At 43.2% G+C, this 22,931-nt stretch overlaps 1 protein-coding gene across 5 annotated transcripts in view; it reads left to right on the forward strand.

Annotated features, from left to right (window-relative positions):
* Window positions 1-22,931, forward strand: part of LOC135241012 (fibroblast growth factor 14) — a 190,126-nt gene that overhangs the window by 19,963 nt on the left and 147,232 nt on the right. Inside the window, exon 1 of one of the 5 annotated variants that reach the window (XM_064311101.1) lies at window positions 10,321-11,253. The exons of 3 other annotated variants lie outside the window; for them this stretch is intronic. In XM_064311101.1, the coding sequence (XP_064167171.1) occupies window positions 11,046-11,253 (208 nt within the window). In that variant the 5' untranslated portion in view covers window positions 10,321-11,045. Of the gene's footprint in view, window positions 1-10,320; window positions 11,254-22,931 lie in introns of those variants that run through there. One more of the 5 variants, XM_064311107.1, reaches the window with a different exon arrangement.

Raw genomic sequence — 22,931 nt, forward strand, 5'->3', positions numbered from 1 at the left:
AGTGTAAATCGGTGTGAGGGAGGGGAGTGTAAATCGGTGTGAGAGAGAGGAGTGTAAATCGGTGTGAGGGAGGGGAGTGTAAATCGGTGTGAGAGAGAGGAGTGTAAATCGGTGTGAGGGAGGGGAGTGTAAATCAGCGACCCCTCGAGCTCAGCCTGCCCGTGACCTCGCGGTGGGATTCGACGCTCTTGTTAACAGTGACTCATCCGCAGCGTGCCGAGTCGTGCTCTGGGGCTCTCTGGCGAGGCCGGGCGGCGTGTTGTTATGCCTGTTCAGTGCATTCTGGGTAATGCTTGTAGAGGAAACAAGGTGAAGCCAGGGACCCTGCATAACTTAATAACCCCCCAAAGGAAAATTAGATCATCATCCCGAACAGTGTAATGCGTAATAATAACAAACTGTAGGACAGATTCAAAATTAGATTATCATCACTAATCATCACTCAACAGTGTAACACAATAATAATAAAATAGACCACGGGATAGACATGACTAAGGCAGACACACGTTGTGCTGTAGATGGACGACAGAACCAGACCACTTTGAGTCACTGTTACAGTCAGTCAGAGTCAGAAAAGGTCAGATGGATCCAGCGAAGACACCAATACAAAAAGGGTCTTTTAATATATCTTGTTATTTGTATATAAATGTCACTCTGCCAAAGAAATTCTTTCTTTTGATGAAGAAATGCGACTCTGAATGCATCTGAACCATAAGCCTTTGGAATCAGCAGAATAGCATGAAGACTAGAAAACTGTCTATCATAGAAAAACTAACTATTTTACTATATATTTATAATGAAATATAATGAAACTGCTGACGCACACACCATAATCAAAAACAGCTGGGCTGGTCAAAGAAGGAAGCTGCACTTGATGACAGAAAAATCATCAGCTGGGGGAAAAAAAATCTGTTAAAAAACAAAAAAAAAACAAAAAACAATTTATTCATCAAAAACCTTCAGAAGTGGGGTGAGACCATCACACCTTTTACAAAAAGGACTTTGACTGCAAAAAATTATGAAGGCTACAACACGAGATGCGAAACCCTCATTTGCACCAAAAACAAGATTAGAATTTGACTGGATAAAGTACAGAAAGCAGATAAATCTGCAGCCAGTAGATTTAAGAGACAAAAGGCAAACCCTGACAAAAGTGAAAAGTGTGGAGAAAGGAAGAACCGGCAGATAATCTTTCTGAAGCTGCAGAGAGGACCTTCTTGTCTGTGAAGCATGTTGGAGGTAGTGTCATTGTAACATGCATTACATGTACATTACAAGCATTTAGCAGACGCTTCGCCATTTTGTTCTGAAGCCCCAGATATGAGGTGCTGGTACTGGCACCGGCACCGATCAACACGCAGGTCACATTACTTCACACAGGTTCACAGTCGGCACGCGGGTGCTGCCCGTGTACAGTGTCGGGGAAACTACTCAGAGTGCAGCTGTGCAAACTACTAATTACTTCACACTGAAAGCAGCTGAACTACAGCCAAGTTACCCTAGAGAAGTGTCGCTTGCAAAACTGCAGTTACTCAAAAAAAAAAAAAAAACGTAGTTAAAACTACTTTATAAAGCGATTATCAAAAAAAAAGTATCATTGTCATGTTCCCCAAACACAAGCAATGCCTTCTTTTTGCTCACAGTGAGAACAGCTATATTGGCCACTATAGTGGAGTGGAGTGCTTCTCACCAGTCAGCATTAGAGGGAAAAGTGCACCAAAGGGGTTTGGTGAAAAAAATTATTTAGGGCCAAAAGTAGTTGGTAGTTCCTGTAGTTAACTATACCTCAAAATGACAAAAAATAATTAACTACTGCAACAACTAAACAAATTTGAATGTAGTTGAACAACCAGCAGACTGCTGAATAATGTAATTAAACTACTGGGTTAACTTTAACTACATGTAAACTACTCCCCAGCACTGCTTGTGCATGATGCAACTGTGTGGTTTCTATGCCATAATGTAATGTAAAGTTGTTCTGTGTGATGCAACTGTTGTCCCCCATGCCCTAATGTAATATAATGTACCTCTGGGCACTGATCTTTGAATGAGCAGCCAGCACAGAGCTGACACAATCGCCCTGTCTCTCTGGAGTGATGAATATTAATTACTAAATGCGAGCGAGGCCATGCTTATAATGTGTGTGGGATTGATAAATTTATTATATTTTATTCTCATCCTGTTACTCATTACAGTATGTGGGTGTGCGCACAGCTCTGGATAAGTAGCTTTAAGGGAATAATTTTGCAAGTAAGAGAGCGGCTATGGCACATTTCATTGTGCATGTTACTGGAAGAAACATTTGCAGAATAATTAAAATACTAACCTGCAGGGTGAAGGAATACTCTGAGCTATGTCCAGAAGATTATTGTGAGACTGTGAACGCTAACAGTAGTTTTAACAAGGCTGTTATCACTGGGCTGAGCTCTTTAACTGGAGTCTTAATTCCTGTTCCATAGATAACATTTGTATTGTAAAACAGTAAATCTCACGGCCTGTACTCTATGCAGTATACGGCTGAGCTGTAGGTGTTACAGGTATACAGGTATACAGGTATGGAAGGTATAGCATAGGACCATAGCCCAGCCCTTCTGTGCTCCAGCGTTCCTGTACCACTTTAGGGTCACACATGTACCTCCTGTACCATTTTAGGGTCACACATGTACCTCCTGTACCACTTTAGGGTCACACATGTACCTCCATCCAGCACTTGTATCGCTATCTTCATGTTGTAGCTCGTTGTCATGCCTCCTAGTTTGTCTTAGCATTGCTCTTCTGACCTAGCCTACGCTTACCGTTTGAATAAGACCTAACGTGTTCATGGGAATGAATAACTGTTACATCATAGAGTATTGTACCTCATCGGACCAGTGTTTTGTAGTTATTCCAATGACCTTCGGTATGCACTTATTGTACGTTGCGTTGGATGAAGGTGTCTGCCAAGTAAACGTAATGTCCAGCGCTGTGTATTGGTTGCTGGGGCACAGACGCCATGGCGACTGCCGCTTAAAACGCCAGGACCAGGGCGGGCAAACGTTAGCAGTGTTACGGCAGCAAGTGGCAGTTGGGGGCTGGGGGAGGGGTTAGGGGGGTTAGGGGGGTTGGGACCTGCTGGGCAAAGGAGACAACAGAAAGCTTGTTCAACACGCATCCTGTCTCGTGCCAGATGCTCTGTCCTTCACAGAGCAGCACGGGGACATGGCGTTACACTGCACTTAGGGCACTGCCCGTTTTAAAGGGCACAGACGCTGCCCATGGGGGCACAGACGCTTCTCATTTTAAACAAAACGCACGTCTGGTTCAGTTTGGCAAACTGCCATTTGCGTAGAACAAACACTGTGTTTTTCTCTCTCTTATGTTTCATGTTTAAACTCCTTCAACACCGACAATGTCCTCAGTATATACAACAAACGTTCTCCTTTTAAAATAAAAATCATGAGGGATTTAGCAGCAGAGTTTGATTTGGGGGGTCAGATGGTGAGAGTCTGTTTCTTGTGGGAGGTTTTGTCTTTCATTAGTGTGTCTCATGAGAATCATTTCTTTTGACACACAGCCTAAAATCAGTGTTTGCTTTTACTTGTAACACTTCACAAGTTTAATGCAGCAGTTCTTGAAAGAGAAAAGTTAAATTCAGCAATTCATAAGAGCAAGACTTAATTTACAGTAATTTCCTTCTTACTTGGTGACTCTCAGTGAGTGCTGGCTTTGTTTGAGGTTTCCAGCTGATCCAGGTTGATTAAACTGTTTTTTTATTGGCTTCTCCATCAGCTGTAAGTCACCTATAATGAAAGGGAACTGTTCTGTTAACAGCAAGGTACGGTTGAAACGTTTATGCTTCACTGTATTCCTTAAACAAGGCGGGAGCAGAGACACGTATTCAGCCTAATGTATTAAGACCAATTAGCCGATCAATTGGGCCAGGAGCAATTCATTGAGGAGCTGTATAAACTGAAACGAGACCTCTTAGACCGTCTTCGCTTTAAAGGACAGAGGTAAACAAAACCGCGCTGAACGTATTTGGCAAGTGTTCGTGTTGGCACAGATGCACCAAAAGCCCGTCCTGTCTCAAATTATTTATTGGGACCGTAGGGGAGGGAACAGGGCAGCACTCATTTAGTAATTCAGCAAAACTGAACTGGATTCACTGAGATCTCCGCTGGAAAGGAATCCTTGCCCAAGGGTTATGTGACTGCTAAATAATGTCTTGGGCCTTCAGAGTAACTCAGAACTGTGGTTGATATACAGTATTATGCCAGTCCAATTTTGTGTTTCTTCTGATGCATTTGAAATATTAAATTTTTATGAGAGATAAATTCCTTGGATGTAAATGTTAAATAAATGGTGCAAAATAGTGAAGTAGTAGTAATAGTTTCCAGTGTAAAAAAACCTTTATATTATGAAATGCTTTTCAAAAAATGGGCAGCATGAATCCATACAAATTCACCACTGAGCTCTACAAAACTAAAACATTAGAGAAATAGATTAACCAAAATGGCAAGTGCTTCCCACTCATTTAGTACCAATATCATTTCATTCATTTTTATTCAAGCCTGTCAATAAATTTTTGTTTTGTAAATGTAAAGTACAATTTGAAAGCTGCTAGATCATTATTTGATACTTCAAATGTTGCCATTTCATGTAACTCTGGTTCAAATTTGACTGCGTCATTTTTTTTTCAGGATTTACAGTATTTAAATTCAATTTAAGCAGAAACTGTTTTGTTTCAAAGTGGCCCACCTCCCGCTGAGCCAGTTTATCACAGACAAGTGAAAAGGCTGTGGTTTGACAACAGTAGCTCGTGAGAGTGTATTAATATTGTCATTTGGACAGCTGTAAATTCAAAACATGACCCTTCAATTAAGCTGTCTGCTTGCATTGCTGCATTCTTCTAATTCAAGACTTTAAAAAAAATTTTTTTTTAAAACTTGTGGCGTGTGACGATGACAGGGTACTTTGTCATGTTTTGGTCGGGTACATATTGGTGCGTGAACAATGTCAATGGCTGTATCCCAAGCAGCTTGTTGCACGCAGATGATAATGAGTCAGTTGGATGCAAAACTGTCTGTGTGCATTAAAGTGCATTTATTGTGGATACAGGGCCAAAGAAAAGGCCAAGTAAGAATAGAAAAAAGCGTTTGCACGATACTTGTAATCGCAGTGTTTACAAACACAAGCAGACCCAGTAATTACTCCACTACAACCTGTAATTTATTTGCTAGATCAGTCTAGTGGCCCCCAATTTAAACCATCTTTTACTTACACTGAATGTACTGAAGATCAGGAAGTGCCTGTAGTACACAGTAAAACATGCTAAAATAAGTAACATACTTTTAAATACCGACTCACACTATATACATTATAAAATATATATTATTCCCACCTACATACACAGTAAATCACTGCATGCATGGTGCATAATTTATAATTCCAATATAGCTGCAAGTTTTATAGTTCAATGGTAGTAAAAATAGAAGGTCCACCAGCAGAGTTTGGGATTAGTAGGCAGAAGTCTTCCCAGCTGGAACTGTGGTGGCATTGACAGTCTCTAAGCAACTATGGGTAAACAATACTGAGTAAATCATTTAGCAGAGTTAGCATTTAGCTGCAATGTCACTGCTAGCTCAGAAGCATACTTGTGTTTGTTTTAATGAACATATTATTACTAATATAAACACATTTAAAAGCTGTACAAAAATATAAATTCTGTTTTTAATGCTGTTAGGACCCCATTATTATTCTTTAGTAAGAGCTATACCTCATAATAAGAATGCCTCAGTTTACATCTCAAAATATCATGGTCCTCTGTGTTATTACAGACCCCAACACATCATTCTGTTATCCTACTATGGTAAAAAGCAAATAAGTCAAATTTGGTCAGCACATTTATGCACAAATATAAATAATATATTTTAAAAAATAAAATAAAAAAAACTTATATTGAAAACCACATCAGAGGCCAAAGGATATGAAGTGGTGGGTAGCTGTGGACACGGCGAAGATGAAAATTTTTACTTTTTTACCTATTTATGCAATTTCACAGCCGTTGGTGCTCTTTTCCTGATTGTCAGCAACTTTTCACCAAAAGATTACAGCTGCCAGACCACACAAGCTGACACAGAACCCAGGGGGATTCCCCTAAACACCACGTCCACGTTAGTGGACTCACTCTAATCCAGGGCAGCTTGGCCTCTCTTCTTTTTACCTTGTAGTGGTTTACACAGCTGGTCATTTACTGATGCAATTACAGATACCGTACTTTAAGGGCACAACAGCAGTTGTGCCCCACCTTGGAGTCAAACCCGCAACCTTTCCATCACAACCTCAGTTTCCCCAGCCATTACGCCTACCCATTATCGAGGGCGTTGTATAGCGAGCTCTATAATGCAGGCCAAAAACCCCAAAACATGCAAGCAAGCAGTTACTGGGGGATCGTGATGTCTTTGATAACTTTCCACTGGCTGTAAAACAGGAGTGTGCGCTTAGCGGTATCCGTGTTATTTTCACGTGAAATCGAGAAGGCTAGGAAAGGATGGCGGGGTTGGTGTGATTGGTGGGATTCTGCGATTACACTCTGGGTGAAGCTGCGGACGCACCACTGCAGCAGTGGGGGACTCTCTCTGGCTCTCCGTGCGTAATGACGCCCCGGGAGACGCACAACTGTGACATCATAAACGGATCGGAACGTTGAGGGGCCCGAGCAGACCCAGCGGCCTTCTGGGAGCTGGAGTCCAAAAACAAAGTGGCGTGCGTAACAGAGCAGACCGGCTGCGCAGTGTGATGGTTTGGCACCTGCCCTTGCAATGCAAAGGCTGCGGTTCTCGATGGGGTGCAGCTGTTGCACCCTGATAACCCTTCTGCCCATAAGCCAGTGGTTCTCAGACTTGATCCCGGGAGACCCCTGTGCATCCAGGTTTTTGTTTGAGCCAATATCTTTCTCAATTAAGGTTATTTGCACGGTTTAATTTTTTTAATAATTATTCCCCCTAGGCTTGTTAACACAATGCAGGTTTGGCTCATTATTTCATTTGTTTTATCTTTAAATTCTTCATTATCTACCAAATGCTTAGTTGTAGTGGCCATGTGTCCACATTTTCACCAATTAGAATCTCTTGTTTTTTTTATTACAATTTTTTATCGCTAGAATTCTTTTTATTTTATTACTATTTTTATTGTCTTTTTTTAATTTATTTACTGTTTTCAGTGTTGCTGTAACACTTATAGATCTTTCTTATCTTTACTCTGTGAAGCACTTAATATGGCAATCTTGCACGAAAGGCATATAAAACCAAAATCAAATCTGTTTATTTATAATCTTGCTTTATGTAATAATTTGCAAAATAACATAATGTGAATATGGGACTTTTAGACTTCATGGCACGCATATCTATTTCTGACATAATGTGGCTTAAGAGAGTAAATAATCCCTTAAAACATAAAAAGCATAATTAAGAACAAAAAATTATAGCTTGTTAAAATTGTGAGATTGCAATTGTGGTTGGAACAAAAATTGACATACACAGGGGTTCTCCCTGGACCGAGTTTGAGAACCACTGCCTCAAGCAAGGTACTTAACCTGAAGTGCTATAAATGGATTGTATGTAAACATATAATTTGTATAAATTGCTCTGAATAAAGGCGTCTGCTAATTGCTGAAATGGGACGTCGGACATGGGAGCACGCCAAGCAAACGGAGGAGGGGCTTTGTTTATTAAAATCTAGTTTTGTCTGAATACAAAAAGTGATCTACTAAATCTATCAGAGCCACACCTCTACTAAGGCAATGATGAACAAAATGGTCCATTTGCCATAAACACAGGTGTATATACGGTAATCTGTAGGTGACCCGCTGTCCGTGGTCCTGAACGTTTCCTAGCAATTAGAAGACGGCAGGATGCTAATCTAGTGCTCAGAAGAGGGAGGAGCTCTGCTCTCTGCACCATCAGCACCCCTCACCTTTCATATTAAAGGAGAAATCACACATTTTATGTTTATTTATTTATTTATTTCACAAAATGCAAATTACATTTTGAGAATTTACTCAGAAAACCCTATCGATCCTTGTTCATTTCCCTCTTACATGTTTGCATTGTTGGGCAGTAAAGCAGAGTGACTGCTATAGTCTTTGACAGTCGCCATTTTCAAAACTTTAGCATGGAGAAGCCAGCTCATCTGATTGAATCGGTTAATTAGTTATCAAGAGCTCATGGGTGATCAAGCTCAATGTGGAAGATTCTGGCAGCTCTTGAAGCTTGTGGCTAGGTTTCCAATGAGCAGTGGATACAGAAATGCCTCCAAAGACCCTACACCCTCTTCAAAGCACAGCATATCATTCATCCAAATTATACTGTCAAAAACAGTGCAACCAGATTGTGAGCATATGTTATACTAATAAGGAAACCGGGAATGGAAAAGTCTTAGGATGGAATTGTTTGTATTCAACTGCTGTGTGCTCAGTCAGCACATTAAAGATTTTATACCCAACCTGTTAATGCCATGTACTAATTTTCTCTTTTTCTTTTTAGCACAATAAATGACTGATAAGAGGCATTTCCATTTTGAACCCTATGCATCGTCTTGTGTATCCTTGCGCGCAAACTTTATGTAAAATGTTTAGGTTCTTCAACACAGCAGCTAAAAGAACGGGAAGGTGTGCCATCTTGAATCTCTCTGAAACGCTCTCGTCCTTCTTCCCCTGTGAAAGAGGCAGTGACTTATATTTACAGATGCTCTTATCAAAAAGCAAGGTACATACTTTACATTTAGTCTATATATACAGATGTTCTAGACATTTATAGCAATTCAGGATAGGTGCCTTGCTCAAGGGTACAAGAGGGGACAGCTGGGAATTGAACTGGCAACCCCAGAGATACAAGCTCAATTCCCTAACTATTACGCTGCACTGCCACCCACAGCTGGCTTGTTTTATATCCAACAGGGCAGAGTGCCGCATGAGCTAACCCTTTCTAGTTTGACTGGATGTCAGGCAGTTGCTCTTTTAGGCGTCCAGGCTCACTGTGAGAGCCGTTAATTTGAGGTCGCCCAGGTTGACAAAGCACTAGACAATCGATGACGAAAAGACGAGAGAATTCGGGAACGAGCAACTGGTACCTTACGGGTGCCTGTCACAAAAGTGGGTGGAGCTAGTGCTGCGGTAGTCCCTGCCAGTGTAAACCCGTGCAACCAAAACTGAGCTGCCAGAGGCCAACTGTGTCCTATACTGTTCTCAGTCAGTCGGCTAATGAGATGGCTTAGGCTTCAGTTTGCGACTATAGGGCACTTATAGAAGCTCAATAGATAATGCATATCCAATATTTTATTTTCTAATAAAGAAATACAATAAAAACAGACAAAAAACAAACAAACCGAGACGTATCACTGAGAAGATCCATGGTCTGACTTCAGACTCTTCCTGTCTTGCAATGTGATTATAAACCTTAGAAAACTGCGCAAAAGAACTTATAGCGATTTATACAGCGCGTTCAATTCACATTCGACTACTAATCCTCACAAAGTCCTTGTTGGGTTTACATTTTCTGCTTCGCTCGTGCATTCACTGGTTTGCAGGAAATATAAAAACATAGGCTACAGCATGTGTCCTACGTTAGGAAGGCGCTAAATAGGCTCTATTCTACATTATGGATTGAAGTTGGAATTAGGCTGTGCATACGCTACTGTATCGGTCGTTAGGGGCGAACATGTACGCAGGGCATGTTTTAGTCCCTCGACCGAATACGCATTGCACAATAACAGACACATCTGAGTCTTTGTCGGCCTGCGTGCACGCTCAAACCTTTTAACGCCTCGAGTCACGCGACAGAACGCACCTGTATGCGCTATCACTGTTACATTACGTATACCTTTGTTGACATTCTCCGCGTTTTGCTTGCAACCTTGTTTTAAAGTGAATGCTAGAACACTAACTTCGGCACGGTTTCCCAAATATTGTCTTAACTTTAGAAATGACCACACGAATACTGAATAAGACAACAAAAAAGGGAAACAACAAGAACGACTTGTTGATTTTTAAGGACTATATGTTGCCGCATTGTTACAGTAATCTTACCTTCTTCCCATTAGTCTTGGGTTTGGTGTAGACCTAAGTTTTGATGCAGTTCTTTAAATGCAAGAAATCTCTACTCAGGAATGCAACTGGCCATCGAAAGCGAGAATTGTAGTCTAGTCTTTCTATTGGATGTAATAAGATTTTTTTTTTTTTTTTGAAGGGACGTTCTATTTTTAAAAATCCCGAGCCGACTCTCGTTCATTCATCAGATTAGTGACAATATTTCGGCATTTCCGAAAACGTCTCCGTTAGTGACGGTGTTCAACCACGTGTTTACGTAATGGAAAGCCAATCTTTCAATTCAACCCCTCCTCCTCGCCGTCTATTTTCTAACGCACAGGTCCAAGCCGGAGAGAAATTCATGCAAACACAATTTCCGGACGCGCTACACTTTTGGAGGGGACAGAGATGCCAGTGATGCGTTGGTAATTTTTTTTATAAAGAAAAGAAACTAATGAGAACTAACCTTAAAGCGTCCGGGTTCGCGTCTGGTTTTAAAGGGAATTATCAAACCTCGGCTTGTCGAATGCCGACGTTTTTTAAACGATGAAGAGGGGGCTTCCTGGATATTGATCTCGGCTATCAGTGGGGTTTAAAGAAGAACATTGTGTGATCTGACTTCATTTGGGTATGTGTTGTTTTGTTGGGGCTACCGTTGCAGTCTTCGCATAGGATGCATCCCCTGTTGGTTTGATGCTGAGCTGATCCACCCTTCTTCAGACTGATGAACTAATAGGCAATGGTTTTCTCTCCGGAAGCCCTCCGTGTTTTACTGTTTTCACGTTAGTTCTGTTTGTTTACCGGCTGCACTCACCTCCGGTGCGACACATGCAATTTATAGAGTATATTTTTTATTACTGACTACCTGGGGGCGGTATCGTCATTCATACTCAGACGGAAAATAACCTTCGTTCAGAAGTCTACCGAAATATTTTACCACGTGAACGAAAACGCCGAAGATTGGGAAATTACATATTTTTCTATGGTACAATTCGTAGCCCCGTCCAGGAGAACTGATCCAATTGAATTATTATGCAACCGCAAGGATCTCTTCTTTATCAGGGTGTCTAAGCTGCTGGATTGCTCTTCGCCGAAATCAATGTGGTTTCTTTGGAACATTTTCAGCAAAGGAACGCATATGCTGCAGTGTCTTTGTGGCAAGAGTCTTAAGAAAAACAAGAATCCAAGTGGTAAGTAAACAGTGCATTGATTCTCTTCGCGTTGATTGCACAGTTATACATAATTTAGCGAGGGTGCTGGATCTGCAGTCGTGTTGGAGCAAGTGAATGCGGGGGGATCGGGGAATAACTTATCCCGTAGTATCACTGCTGGTGAGGCAGGGAGAGCTTGGCGTTTTAACACCACAGCGAAAAGACCTGCAACGGTACAGCAGGTTGACCGTAGCGCTTACAACTTTTTTTGAGAAGGCTCAGTCCGTATGATAGTAAATTGCTTTTAAATGTAATGAAGACATTAATAACACACACGGGGGGTCATCGTACCCACTGGTTTTCGTGTGGCCCTTCTTATCCAGGTTTCATTTCTGGATTGCTGCTGCAGCATTTTTTTTTCCTGCAACACTTCTGTGTTTGAATACTCGCAGTGTTTTTGGCAAACAGACTGATTAAGCACACCTCTAAATGCTTTGTAACGAGCTATATTACCATTGTATATATTTTGTTGGCAAATAAATACTAGACACAGAGCAAAGAATCCCACATGTAGTGTATTTTAAGAAATGTAAAGCTTTAGTCGGAAGGAAATACATCCGTTCATATGCAAATACAAATATTGATTCAACTTCAGGGATAAACCATGTATTCGTATTCATGTAGATGATCAGTGCTTCAGCTGTGCTAGCGGTCTACCTCTTTTATTTACATCTGCGATTCAAAGCTGTGTAGAGAGCGAATGCGTAAAAGTGCAGATATTCTCTTCTCTGATTTAGAACACGGGTTTTCGACATTTCTAAATATGCTTCAAACAGGTTGTTGTTATGAATCGGAGAATAGATGGGACGAAGGCGCAATGGATGATTACTCTGTGTAAGATACGGTTTGACTCTTAAGTTGATGTGGTTGGCAGTCATAGGGATAAAAAAGCTCTGCTTTCTTTCTTCGACGTTGGCACTGCAGTGTAGTAGATCATAGCAATTTTGCCGTTGCTGACACCGCACGATTGACGAGCAAAAGCATTTGATTTGCGAGTCCGTTGTGTGACTAGCATCTCGTACTGTACGTAGGAACAAAAAGGGGGAAAGGTAACCCAAAAATGTATCGTATGGCGGAAACGATTAGCTGATTGTTTAAGGAAAGACGCGCCCGTGTGGAAACAGCTGTGTGGATTTCTGGTGGACCTCCCCTTAGAAATGTGCTGCAGCAAAACACCAACTTCCAGAAGTATCACTCGAGGGATATCGTAACAAATGCTTTAGGTTATAAAAACAGAACCAGGCTTCGAGCAGCTCCCCGTTTCGCTACATTGCAGCAGTCCGCACTTCTGCGTTCTAACCATCAACTGTAGTGCCGGTCAACATTGTTAAAATGGCATTATTCGAAATGCACTATCCACTGCGGTTTGAGGTTTTTACGCTATGGATGCGGGAGCTTTCGATGTACCAGCTGGACGTGAAATGGCGATAATCGATTCGAAGTGTAATATCCATAAAACACCCGAGCTTGCACTATTTTTACGATTCCATTGACCAGATTGCTTTCGGAGTATTTAGACAGCCTTTACTATGATTAACCCAAGAATGTAATTGCTATCGTGATTTAACGCAGACTTGACTTAAATGGTTGGGGGTTATCCCCCCCACCCCACCATCCTTCCGAAACCAGCAGTTTTCATGCGTAAAGTCACGTACGACATACAAAAAAAGTTGTTATGGAAAGTAGTGGTCATGAACAACCAGGTTAAAACTAGATACCTGGCGGCAAAGTCTTTAGCGTTGAAAAAATGAAAATCGGGTTTATTTTGTGTTTAATGTTAGCAAATTATCATATGATTTTCCAGCCCAGTAAAAGCGAACACAGAGCAGCATAGGCCTCGGTCCTTTCGACACCAGTGGGACTTCACTCTGCATCCTAGAAAAGCACAGCAGCGGCCTCTGTGTATACACGAATTTATTTATTTATTTATTTCACAGTAGCGCTAGGCGTTGCATTGGTCGTCTGTGGTATGGTACAGTAATCGAATATACAGTTAAAAAAAACAAATAACAGATCAGGAAGTTGCTAGAGTTGAAGTACTGGTGCAGTGTTCTCTGAGGCCTTCTGCCCCAGCAGATGGCAGTTTCAGATAGTCCTCGTGCTGGGTAACGTTTGTCTGACAGTGGCAACTGTCTTTCTGTTGGCAGTGTCGCGCGCCTTTCGGAGCCATGAGCTTGTTTTTGCCCGCGTGAGTGGTGTGTGAGGTAAACACAGGTTTATTTTCAGTCGGGAGCAAAAGGGAGCAGATTGCACGTAGAACCAGCCGATGTGGAATTCCAATGAGAACGTAACTTGAGAACTTTGGGCACTACACAGGCTTGTTCACTCATGTCATTTCTGCTATGTTAAAGTCCTCTTTAAATGAACATAACTGAAACGTTGGCTTTGTCCCTGGAGTATTAACATGCGTGGCAAAATAACAATGATATTTAAGCACTCTGCAGACTGGTATATTTGGAAAAGGACAACCATGACATCTTTATCCGAGGAAAACTCTTATTTTCTCACCTTTTTCATCAGCAGCTGGGGTCTTCATTCTGTGAAGTCATCAGTATGTGATAGCTGGCTCATTTTTAATGGGAAATCTGACGAGATCTTATACTCACTTTCTGTGATATGTTTGGAAATAAACGGTTTTCCCACTAAGCACTCAGTTCAGTATGAAGTGGCAGGCTCTTCTGGTCCCACTCTACATCACTTCCTGTGACGCTGGGGAATTTTGGGCTGGCGTTCAGCGTACTGTTGTAATGAAATCACAATTGTTGCTCTAGTTTGGCAAACATAAAACGATTTCTTATTTATTTTACGTAGCTGGTTTACATGTGTTTGTGAGTTTAAAAAAATGTTATTCTGCTTAAAAGTAAACTGTAAATTATAGGTGAAGGTTCGTAGTGTCTCATTGTGCATATTTATTTACATAGGGGATGAAAACTGAAGCTTGCAAACTTATCTTAATCAAAGGGTGTATCTTGGTAATATTCCTTTTGGGAAGAAATGGGTTTTGTTACATGCTGTATATATTTTAACATCTTAACCATTAAGTCATATATATTTAAAAATGGAACATTACTGTAGCTGTTCTCAAATGGCTTGTGTGACTGTACCAACTTGCACCGCATAGAATAACTTAATTTTTTTCTGCTTAGCCTAGCGTACAATCTAACTTTCATGTACTAAGTTGGGAAGGTCATATATCCCACCTCACATTGACTAATCTTTTCTTTCTTTCTTTTTTTTTTTTTACCCGGCGCAGTGGGTTCAGTTATGATTTTCATTTTGTCACATAAATAGTGTCGTGTAGAAATACAAATGCTCTTTTGTTGCCACTGAATCATTTTTTACCATCTTCCCGAGATTTTGTTCAGGGAGTTTCTGCTTATGAATTCATTTTTCAGTTTGTCATTGCATCATTTGCTTTATCTTCCAATTAATTTTGAGTGTATTTGTACTGAACTTTTCCTTATGATTTTGTTTTACATTCCTATTTTCTTCCCAATTTTGTTTTGTTCCTGTTATTGCCATCATTTATAATGCTCCATTGTCATCTAATTTACATCATTTTGTCCAACCATTTTATTATATTTCGACTTTATATTGTGTTTACTATGGCAATGTGAGTAGAAGCAGACTAAAGTACTGCGGTCACAGCTACATTGTGTGCATACATGTGCACTCTGTGGCCTCTTTAATAGGTTCTTCTGCTTGTTAAAGCAAATAGCCTGCTCCTGCAAACAGAATATAATTTGGCTGCAACTCAGTGTATGAAGCATGTAGACAGGGTGAAGAGGTTTAGTTGTTGTTCAACTGAAAAAATTGGAAATGGGCAAGGCATGTAGTCCAAGTGACTTTGACCATGGTATGATTGTTGGTACCAGATGTGGTGGTTCCAGCATCTCAGACGAGTTTACAGAGAATGGTGCAATAAACAAAAAAAAAAAAAAAAAAAACATCCAGTGAGTGACAGTTCTGTTTCCAAAAACACCTTGGTGATGAAAGAGAGAAGAGTAGAATGGGCAGACTCCTTCAAGCTAGCAGAAAGACCACACATTCTGGAATAAGGGTTGTTTGCAACAGTGGCGTGCAGAAGGACGTCTCTGAACGCACAAGGCATCTGAAACAGATAGGCTAAAGCAGCAGAAGACCATGCCAGGCTCCATTCCTGTCAGCTAAGAACAGGAAGATGAGGCTACAGTGGGCATTCGATCACCAGGACTGGACAATTTAAGATTATAAAAATGTTACCATGTCTAACACATCTCAATTTCTGCTGTAGTATGCCGACAGTAGGGTCAGAATTTGGCGAAAACACCACGAATCGATTCTGGCTGGTGGTGGCGGTGGTGTCCTGGTGTGGGGAAGGTTTTCTTGGCGTACATCAGGCACCGATTGAGCATCATTTGAATGTCACGGCATACCGAAGCATTGTGGCTGACCTTGTGTGTGTGTGTGTATCCCTTTAAGGCCGCAGCCCTGCCCCGGTTTCCGAAGGGACACTTCCCGGAGGATAATGCGTTGTGTCACACGGCACGCGTCATCTCCAGATGGTTCCATGAAACATGACAGTGACTTCAGTTTGCCCCGATGGCCTGCACAGCCCCCAGGTCTCAGACTAATAGAGCACCTTTCTGATGAGGTGGAAAGGGAGATTCACGGCATGAACGTGTGGCCGAAAAAGCTGCAGGAGCTGTGTGATGCTATCGAGTCTTTGCATATTTTATATTGCAGTTAAGTCTCTTAAACTGGCGGGATTTACTGTTTTCGGAGATCTACCGTCCTGTAGGTCTTCACTCCAGCCCTGACAAAGCACACCTCTTTCAACAGCTAGAGCAGGGCTGCTCAACCCTGCACCTGGAGATCTACCGTCCTGTAGGTCTTCACTCCAGCCTTAACAAAGCGCACCTCTTTCAACAGCTAGAGATCTACCGTCCTGCTGGTTTTCACTGCAACCTTAACAAAGCACACCTCACTCAGCACCTAGAGATCTACCGTCCTGCTGGTTTTCACTGCAACCCTAACAAAACTCACCTCTTTCAACAGCTAGAGCAGGGCTGCTCAACCCTGCTTCTGGAGATCTACCGTCCTGTAGGTCTTCACTCCAGCCTTAACAAAGCGCACCTCTTTCAACAGCTAGAGATCTACCGTCCTGCTGGTTTTCACTGCAACCTTAACAAAGCACACCTCACTCAGCACCTAGAGATCTACCGTCCTGCTGGTTTTCACTGCAACCCTAACAAAGCACACCTCTTTCAACAGCTAGAGCAGGGCTGCTCAACCCTGCACCTGGAGATCTACCGTCCTGTAGGTCTTCACTCCAGCCCTAACAAAGCTCACCTCTTTCAACAGCTAGAGATCTACCGTCCTGCTGGTTTTCACTGCAACCTTAACAAAGCACACCTCACTCAGCACCTAGAGATCTACCGTCCTGCTGGTTTTCACTGCAACCCTAACAAAGCACACCTCATTCAACAGCTAGAGATCGTGTTGAGATGCTAATAAGTAGAATCAGGTGTGCCAAATTAGGGTTGAGATGGAGACCTACAGCAGTGGTAACCAGCCCTGTTCCTGGAAATCTTCCATCCTGTAGAGTCTTCACTCCAGCCCTGACAAAGCTCACCTCAGTCAACAGTTGAGTTGCTAATTAGTGGAGTCAGTTTTGCCAAATTAGGGTTGAAGCGAAAACCTACAGGATTGTAGGTCTCCAGGAACATTGTTGGGAACCACTGCCTTAAACTCTAAATGACTACAGTCACAGTTAAGTGGCACTTCTGTAACTTGATGATGAAGGTTACAATAATTAGTTATAGAATAATTTGCATGCGCAGGAAGGAGCAGAAGTTTTCAGCATGTTAGTGGCTTTTGACCTCAGTTACTTAACAACACTCACTCCTGATGTGAAATAAATTATTTGAAAAGTGAAGTTTATCATAAAACAGGAGCACGCACTCAAATTTGGGCGAACAGTGGTAGTGGTGGGGGCTGTGGGGGAGGGGGGAGGGGAGAGCTTGGCAAGATAACTACAGAATTTCTATTACACGAAAGTGTAATTATACATAAATATTAATCAGTGATTACTTCAGAAAAAGAACATGTACAGTATTTGTCAGCTTTCAAGACCGTGAGTGCAACAAACCTGGTTTCATTCCAAATATGGATTTTCATTTTTTGCAAAAAAAACATGGTTGTATAAAGAGCAGTTTTTTATTTCTCGAGTGCACTAAAGGTAATCACATGTACTAAATTGCCACAAGGCTGATTAAAACAAATTAAATGCCTGGTACCTCCAGTCACCGACCTTCCTGAGGTTTCAGGGTCTTATCAGACAGTGGGGGCTTGAGGTGGGCTCTGTGAGACTGCACTTTGAGGAACAGCCATGAATGTTGTTCCTGTGCGCACATTGGGCCCTGGAAGTCTACTGACGTCACGCCAGACGCATCACTGTCCTCTCATCCTGACCTCATTAGTGCTCTTTAAAAGTCCCTTTGACTTACGTCTAAAAAAAAAAAAAAAAAAAAGGTGAAGCCAGTCCTTGACTGTAAGTCAGAAACTTGCAAGACATTATTTATTTATTTATTCATGTATTTATTTATTTTTTGCCACCTGTGTCTTTGGTTTCCAGATGCGCCACCCCTCCCCCACTCCCACAAGTATACACTGAGAACATATTGAGATTTTCATTTACTTGGGTGTGTGTGTGTGTGTTGGGGATGGGGGGGGGGCAGTAATATGACACATACCTTCTGTGGTGTGCTTTTGGGTCAGCTGTGGTTTCAGAAATGGCACTAATGTGATGTAGTCACTGTGCACTGGTCTGTCCTTAACTTTGAGTTTCTAATTTGTTTCATATTTATTGTGATTGTGTGTTCAGTATTTGTTGCAGTTGCATTGAATCTGGGCCATCAGTCTCAGACGTGCTGGGACGTCCTCCAGCTTCGGTCAGGGCTGGTCCTGGTAGCGTAGCACGTCTGTGTTCACGTGCAGTGCTGTTCCAGCCTTTCCTTCTGCTAACGACGAGGTCCCGCTGCTTCAGCCGAGCTTATCTTCAGACTGAAGGGGAAAGGAAAGCAGCCCAAGCTTGTCTGTGGTGTCCTGATTATATAATAAAAAAATAAACGTGGTCTTGAACAACAACAAAAAAAAAGTATCACCTAGTGGGAATACCTCTAGTCTTATGTGTGGGTTTCTCCCTTATTGATAGCTCACTTGGGTTGCCATGATGACAACTGGTGTCTGTTCCATATTCTAGTGTGTGGATGGGCCCCACGGTCTGGTGTCTGTTCCATATTCTAGTGTGTGGATGGGCCCCATGGTCTGGTGTCTGTTTCATATTTGTGTGTGGATGGGCCCCATGGTCTGGTGTCTGTTCCATATTTGTGTGTGTGGATGGGTCCCACGGTCTGGTGTCTGTTAAGGCTCTGTTCCAGTGTGTGGATGGGCCCCATGGTCTGGTATCTGTTAAGGCTCTGATCCAGTGTGTGGATGGGCCTCATGGTCTGGTGTCTGTTAAGGCTCTGATCCAGTGTGTGGATGGGCCCCATGGTCTGGTATCTGTTAAGGCTCTGTTCCAGTGAGTGGATGGGCCCCACGGTCTGGTATCTGTTAAGGCTCTGATCCAGTGTGTGGATGGGCCTCATGGTCTGGTGTCTGTTAAGGCTCTGATCCAGCGTGTGGATGGGCCTCATGGTCTGGTGTCTGTTAAGGCTCTGCTCCAGTGTGTGGATGGGCCCCATGGTCTGGTATCTGCTAAGGCTCTGTTCCAGTGTGTGGGTGGGGCCCCATGGTCTGGTATCTGCTAAGGCTCTGTTCCAGTGTGTGGGTGGGGCCCCATGGTCTGGTATCTGCTAAGGCTCTGTTCCAGTGTGTGGGTGGGGCCCCATGGTCTGGTATCTGTTAAGGCTCTGTTCTAGTGTGTGGATGGGCCCCATGGTCTGGTGTCTGTTAAGGCTGTGGTCCAGTGTGTGGATGGGCCCCATGGTCTGGTGTCTGTTAAGGTTCTGATCCAGTGTGTGAATGGGCCCCACATTTCAGCAGAGTAAACGCAATGGCCGACATCATGGTGTCCAAACCAATAGCGGAGGTTACAGCAGTGGGTGCTGATGGGGTGAAAAAAGAACACACACACAAAATCGCTTTTTGCGTGTTTTGAAATGATCACATCCTCAGGGTTGACAAAGACAGCACTGGAGAGTCCTTCAAAGTGCAGTTCACCTGTTTCAATTAAGAGATAATGAGGCTGCGGTTGTAGTGTTCTGACAGGAGGTTAAGAGCACAGCGGTGAGGAGATCCAATCAGCGGAAAAAGAAAAGTGCCCCTGATATTACACACTACAGCACGTTCCCTTCTTACCTCAGCCACCGAACAAATGTGCCGTCTTCATTTCACCATACGGTGTTAATCCGGACTGAACGAAGAAGTCAGTACTGTACATTACGACGGCACCATCGAATGGACATTTCACGCAGCGTTTCAAAAGACTTCTTTTGATTACTGTGCGGATGAGTTTTGCTTTTTTTTTTTCATAAGCGCGGTGTTACGATTAACTCCATGTCGCTGTGCTGACATCCTGCTTTAAAACGTGTTTGTTACCCTGCTCAGTACTTTTTGTGTGGTTCCAATACTAAATTTGACATTAGTGGGGTGGGCGGCGGTGCTGAGGCTTGGGGGGGGCGGTGGTGCTGGGGGGAGGGGGGCTGGTCGTCCGCCTGCTCACACCGCGTGCTGAAGGGGGCAGGCCTGTCCTGCAGGTTCCCAGCTGCCGGGCCCTGAAATGAACCGGGCGGTTTTAAGGTTCGTTTTAAGGTCCGGGGGAGTCTGGGGGAGTCTGGGTGAGCGCGTGATTAACTCAGTTAGGTAATGAAGAGCTGGGTTGGAATGAACAGCCAGGTCCCCTCCCCCCCCCGAAGCCATCGCACGGCTCTGTGCCGTTGAGAGTGCCCAAGCTGCTGTCGTGTTTAACCGCGTAGTCGTGTTGTCAACGTGCTGCAGTCGGTGATGGTGAAGGGGAGCTGTACAGTGTTCGCGCTTCCCAGGTTTTAATAGAATTTTGTGATGCGCTAGACGATGTGCTCCTTCTAACGCACGCTTCAGACCTGTCAGCTGCTGGCAGCAGTATAAGCGCTGAATTTTGTGTCCTGCAATGTGGGCGGCAGTGTAGTATAATGGGGTAAGGAGCTGGTCTTGTAAACTAAAGGTCACAGGTTTGATTCCTGGGTATGACACTGCCGTTGTACCCCTGAGCAAGGTACTTAACCTGCATTGCTTCAGTATATATCCAGCTGTATAAATGGATGCAATGTACATGCAATGTACGAAGTTGTGTAAGTCGCTCTGGATAAGAGCGTCTGCTAAATGCCTGTAATGTAATGTAATGAGAAATTATGGGCAACAAAGTCTATTGTAATATTTGAATTGTATTCCTTATTATGCAAAGCATTTTGCCGCATGCTACGATCTGTAGTTTATAATTGGATATACATACCCTCACTCAAGTTCACTTATATTGTATATTCGCTTTGTATTTGGTATATACAAGTCCACTTGTGAAAATAATTTGTATCTACTTTTGAAGCTATAACCCTGGAATGTGTGTTTGAACAGTTTTTAAATTACTTTAGCGTGGTGGCAGTGATTGATTTTATTTTGTGCCTATAAGATGGAGCTTGGAATTGCCTCAAAGTGTTTTACTTCAGATGTGAATATTAGCCTTTCTTTTCGGTTATTTTTAATACTGTGCTGCTGTCCTATTCTTAAGACAGGCCTACGCTGTAAGGATGGATATATTGAATTTGTGAATTTTTCCTGGGAACAAGTGCTCTTCATCCGAACACTTTAAAAGCACCTGCCTTGCTGGACAGCTGACATTGCACGTCTCTGGAGGTGCTGCACACTTGCGAGATTTTCTGTCCTCGCAAAAAAAAAAATGTGTGTGAAGAACGAATTTGCAGCTGCTCACATTTCTTAAAACGCTGCCTCAAACAGTGCTGGTAAAGTGTCTAATTATAGGCCGTCCGTAGAATATTACAAGCAATTATCTGCGAATCTTTCCGGAAGGACTTTTTCGGCGAGTACGCCCACGTAGCGTGAACGATACACCTATTCCCCCGTTGCTAAAGATGGGCGATTTAAAAAAAAAAAAAACGTCTGCACGTGCTCCCTGTCCCGTTGCCGTGCGCAACTTCAGACGTCACCGCACAACCTTAAAGAGGAATCGCGGCGGCCTCGTCCTTCAAATAAACGGGGGGGAAAAAAAGACGGTAGTGCTAAAAGCCCGTCTGAAACGGGATTCAGGGCATCGTCGAGGCTCTTATTCCTGTGGTGTTTTCCGCGGATGACAAACCCGGGTGACACACTTTCTTTCATCGCTCTGGCGCGGGACTCAGGAGGGGTCGAGCGGCGGGTCGAAAACACGGCGGTGTGCGCGCGCCTGGTTTCACTTCGGTGCAACAAACAGAGCCTGGCGCCCCGGCGGGGGACTTCATGATGCCATGCGGACCGAGGGAATTAACCGGCAGCCCGGGCGTGTCTGGTCCTGTCGCGGGCAGCGAGGTTCTGCTTTGTCAGTCATAACCGTGCAGGTAATGGGATTTCTTTTGGGGAATATGGCACCTCAAAGACAACCTGGACGCGTTTACATCAACATATTGTTCTGGTAGGCTACCAGACCTACTCCTAAAACTTCTTATTTTACTCAGGAAAATATTTAAATAAGGTATATGATATAGCAGGTATACATACTGCAAAAGTAGTATTGTTGAAAATCCACCACAAAATCTTACATTATAGTGAGGCTATTCATTAAATTCCACATGAAGTGGCATTACTCATATGGTGTCTTGCACACCTCATTAACTAATTAACTAATCACCACTGCTCTGAGCAATGTATCAAGTTAATTACAATGTTTACAAAATAAAATAAAATAAAAAACCAAACGCCTTTAAAATGTCCGCTCTGTTCCCCCAATCTCCTCAGACCCTCCTGTAATTCCCTACGGGACTGTTCAGGTACAGTACCTGTGATGAGGGGCTATCTTGGGCTGCTCTGCAGGCATGGCAATCTGTGTGTGAATGCTCGTGTGCAAAGGGCTGCTTTGTGTTTAGTGTTTCTGGTGTGCACTGTTAATGGACTCTATGGCCACACAAATCTGCTGTTGGGCTTGCTGTGTACCCCTTATTCTGGGCTACTGATGGGATGCCCTGCCCTGGTGATGCCCAGAGGCCCAGGGCACTTTATCCGCTCCTGTCCGGTCCCTGCCTCCGTGGGGTGGGGGGTGGTGGATGGGGGGGGGGGGGGGAGGGGTGGTGGGTGGGGGATGGGGGGATGGGGGGGGGGTACTGCGCTGTTGCGCAACGTGTACGTGATTCACCTCGGTTTCTCAAACCCCCCGGTCATCCGGCTCTGGGGCAGCCTGCTCCTGCCAAAACCGAGGTGCGCTTCTCGGGTTTCTTATGAATAAACAGCTACCGTTATGACTAATGTGCTCTCTCTCATCCCCCCCCAGACGGCTATTTAAAGGAGGCTTTTATTTTGAAGTTATTTGGCACAGGTCGATGAAGTGGTGCCCTGTGATAATCAGGTGGAGTGGGGTTCTCCCTGGCTGTGTCTGAAGCAACCTCCCAGCTACTGTGTCCTCAAAATATGTGCTGTCTTCTAAACATACT

This window comes from Anguilla rostrata, chromosome 15 (assembly GCF_018555375.3).
Source record: "Anguilla rostrata isolate EN2019 chromosome 15, ASM1855537v3, whole genome shotgun sequence".
In the NCBI taxonomy this organism is placed as follows: Eukaryota; Metazoa; Chordata; class Actinopteri; order Anguilliformes; family Anguillidae; genus Anguilla; species Anguilla rostrata.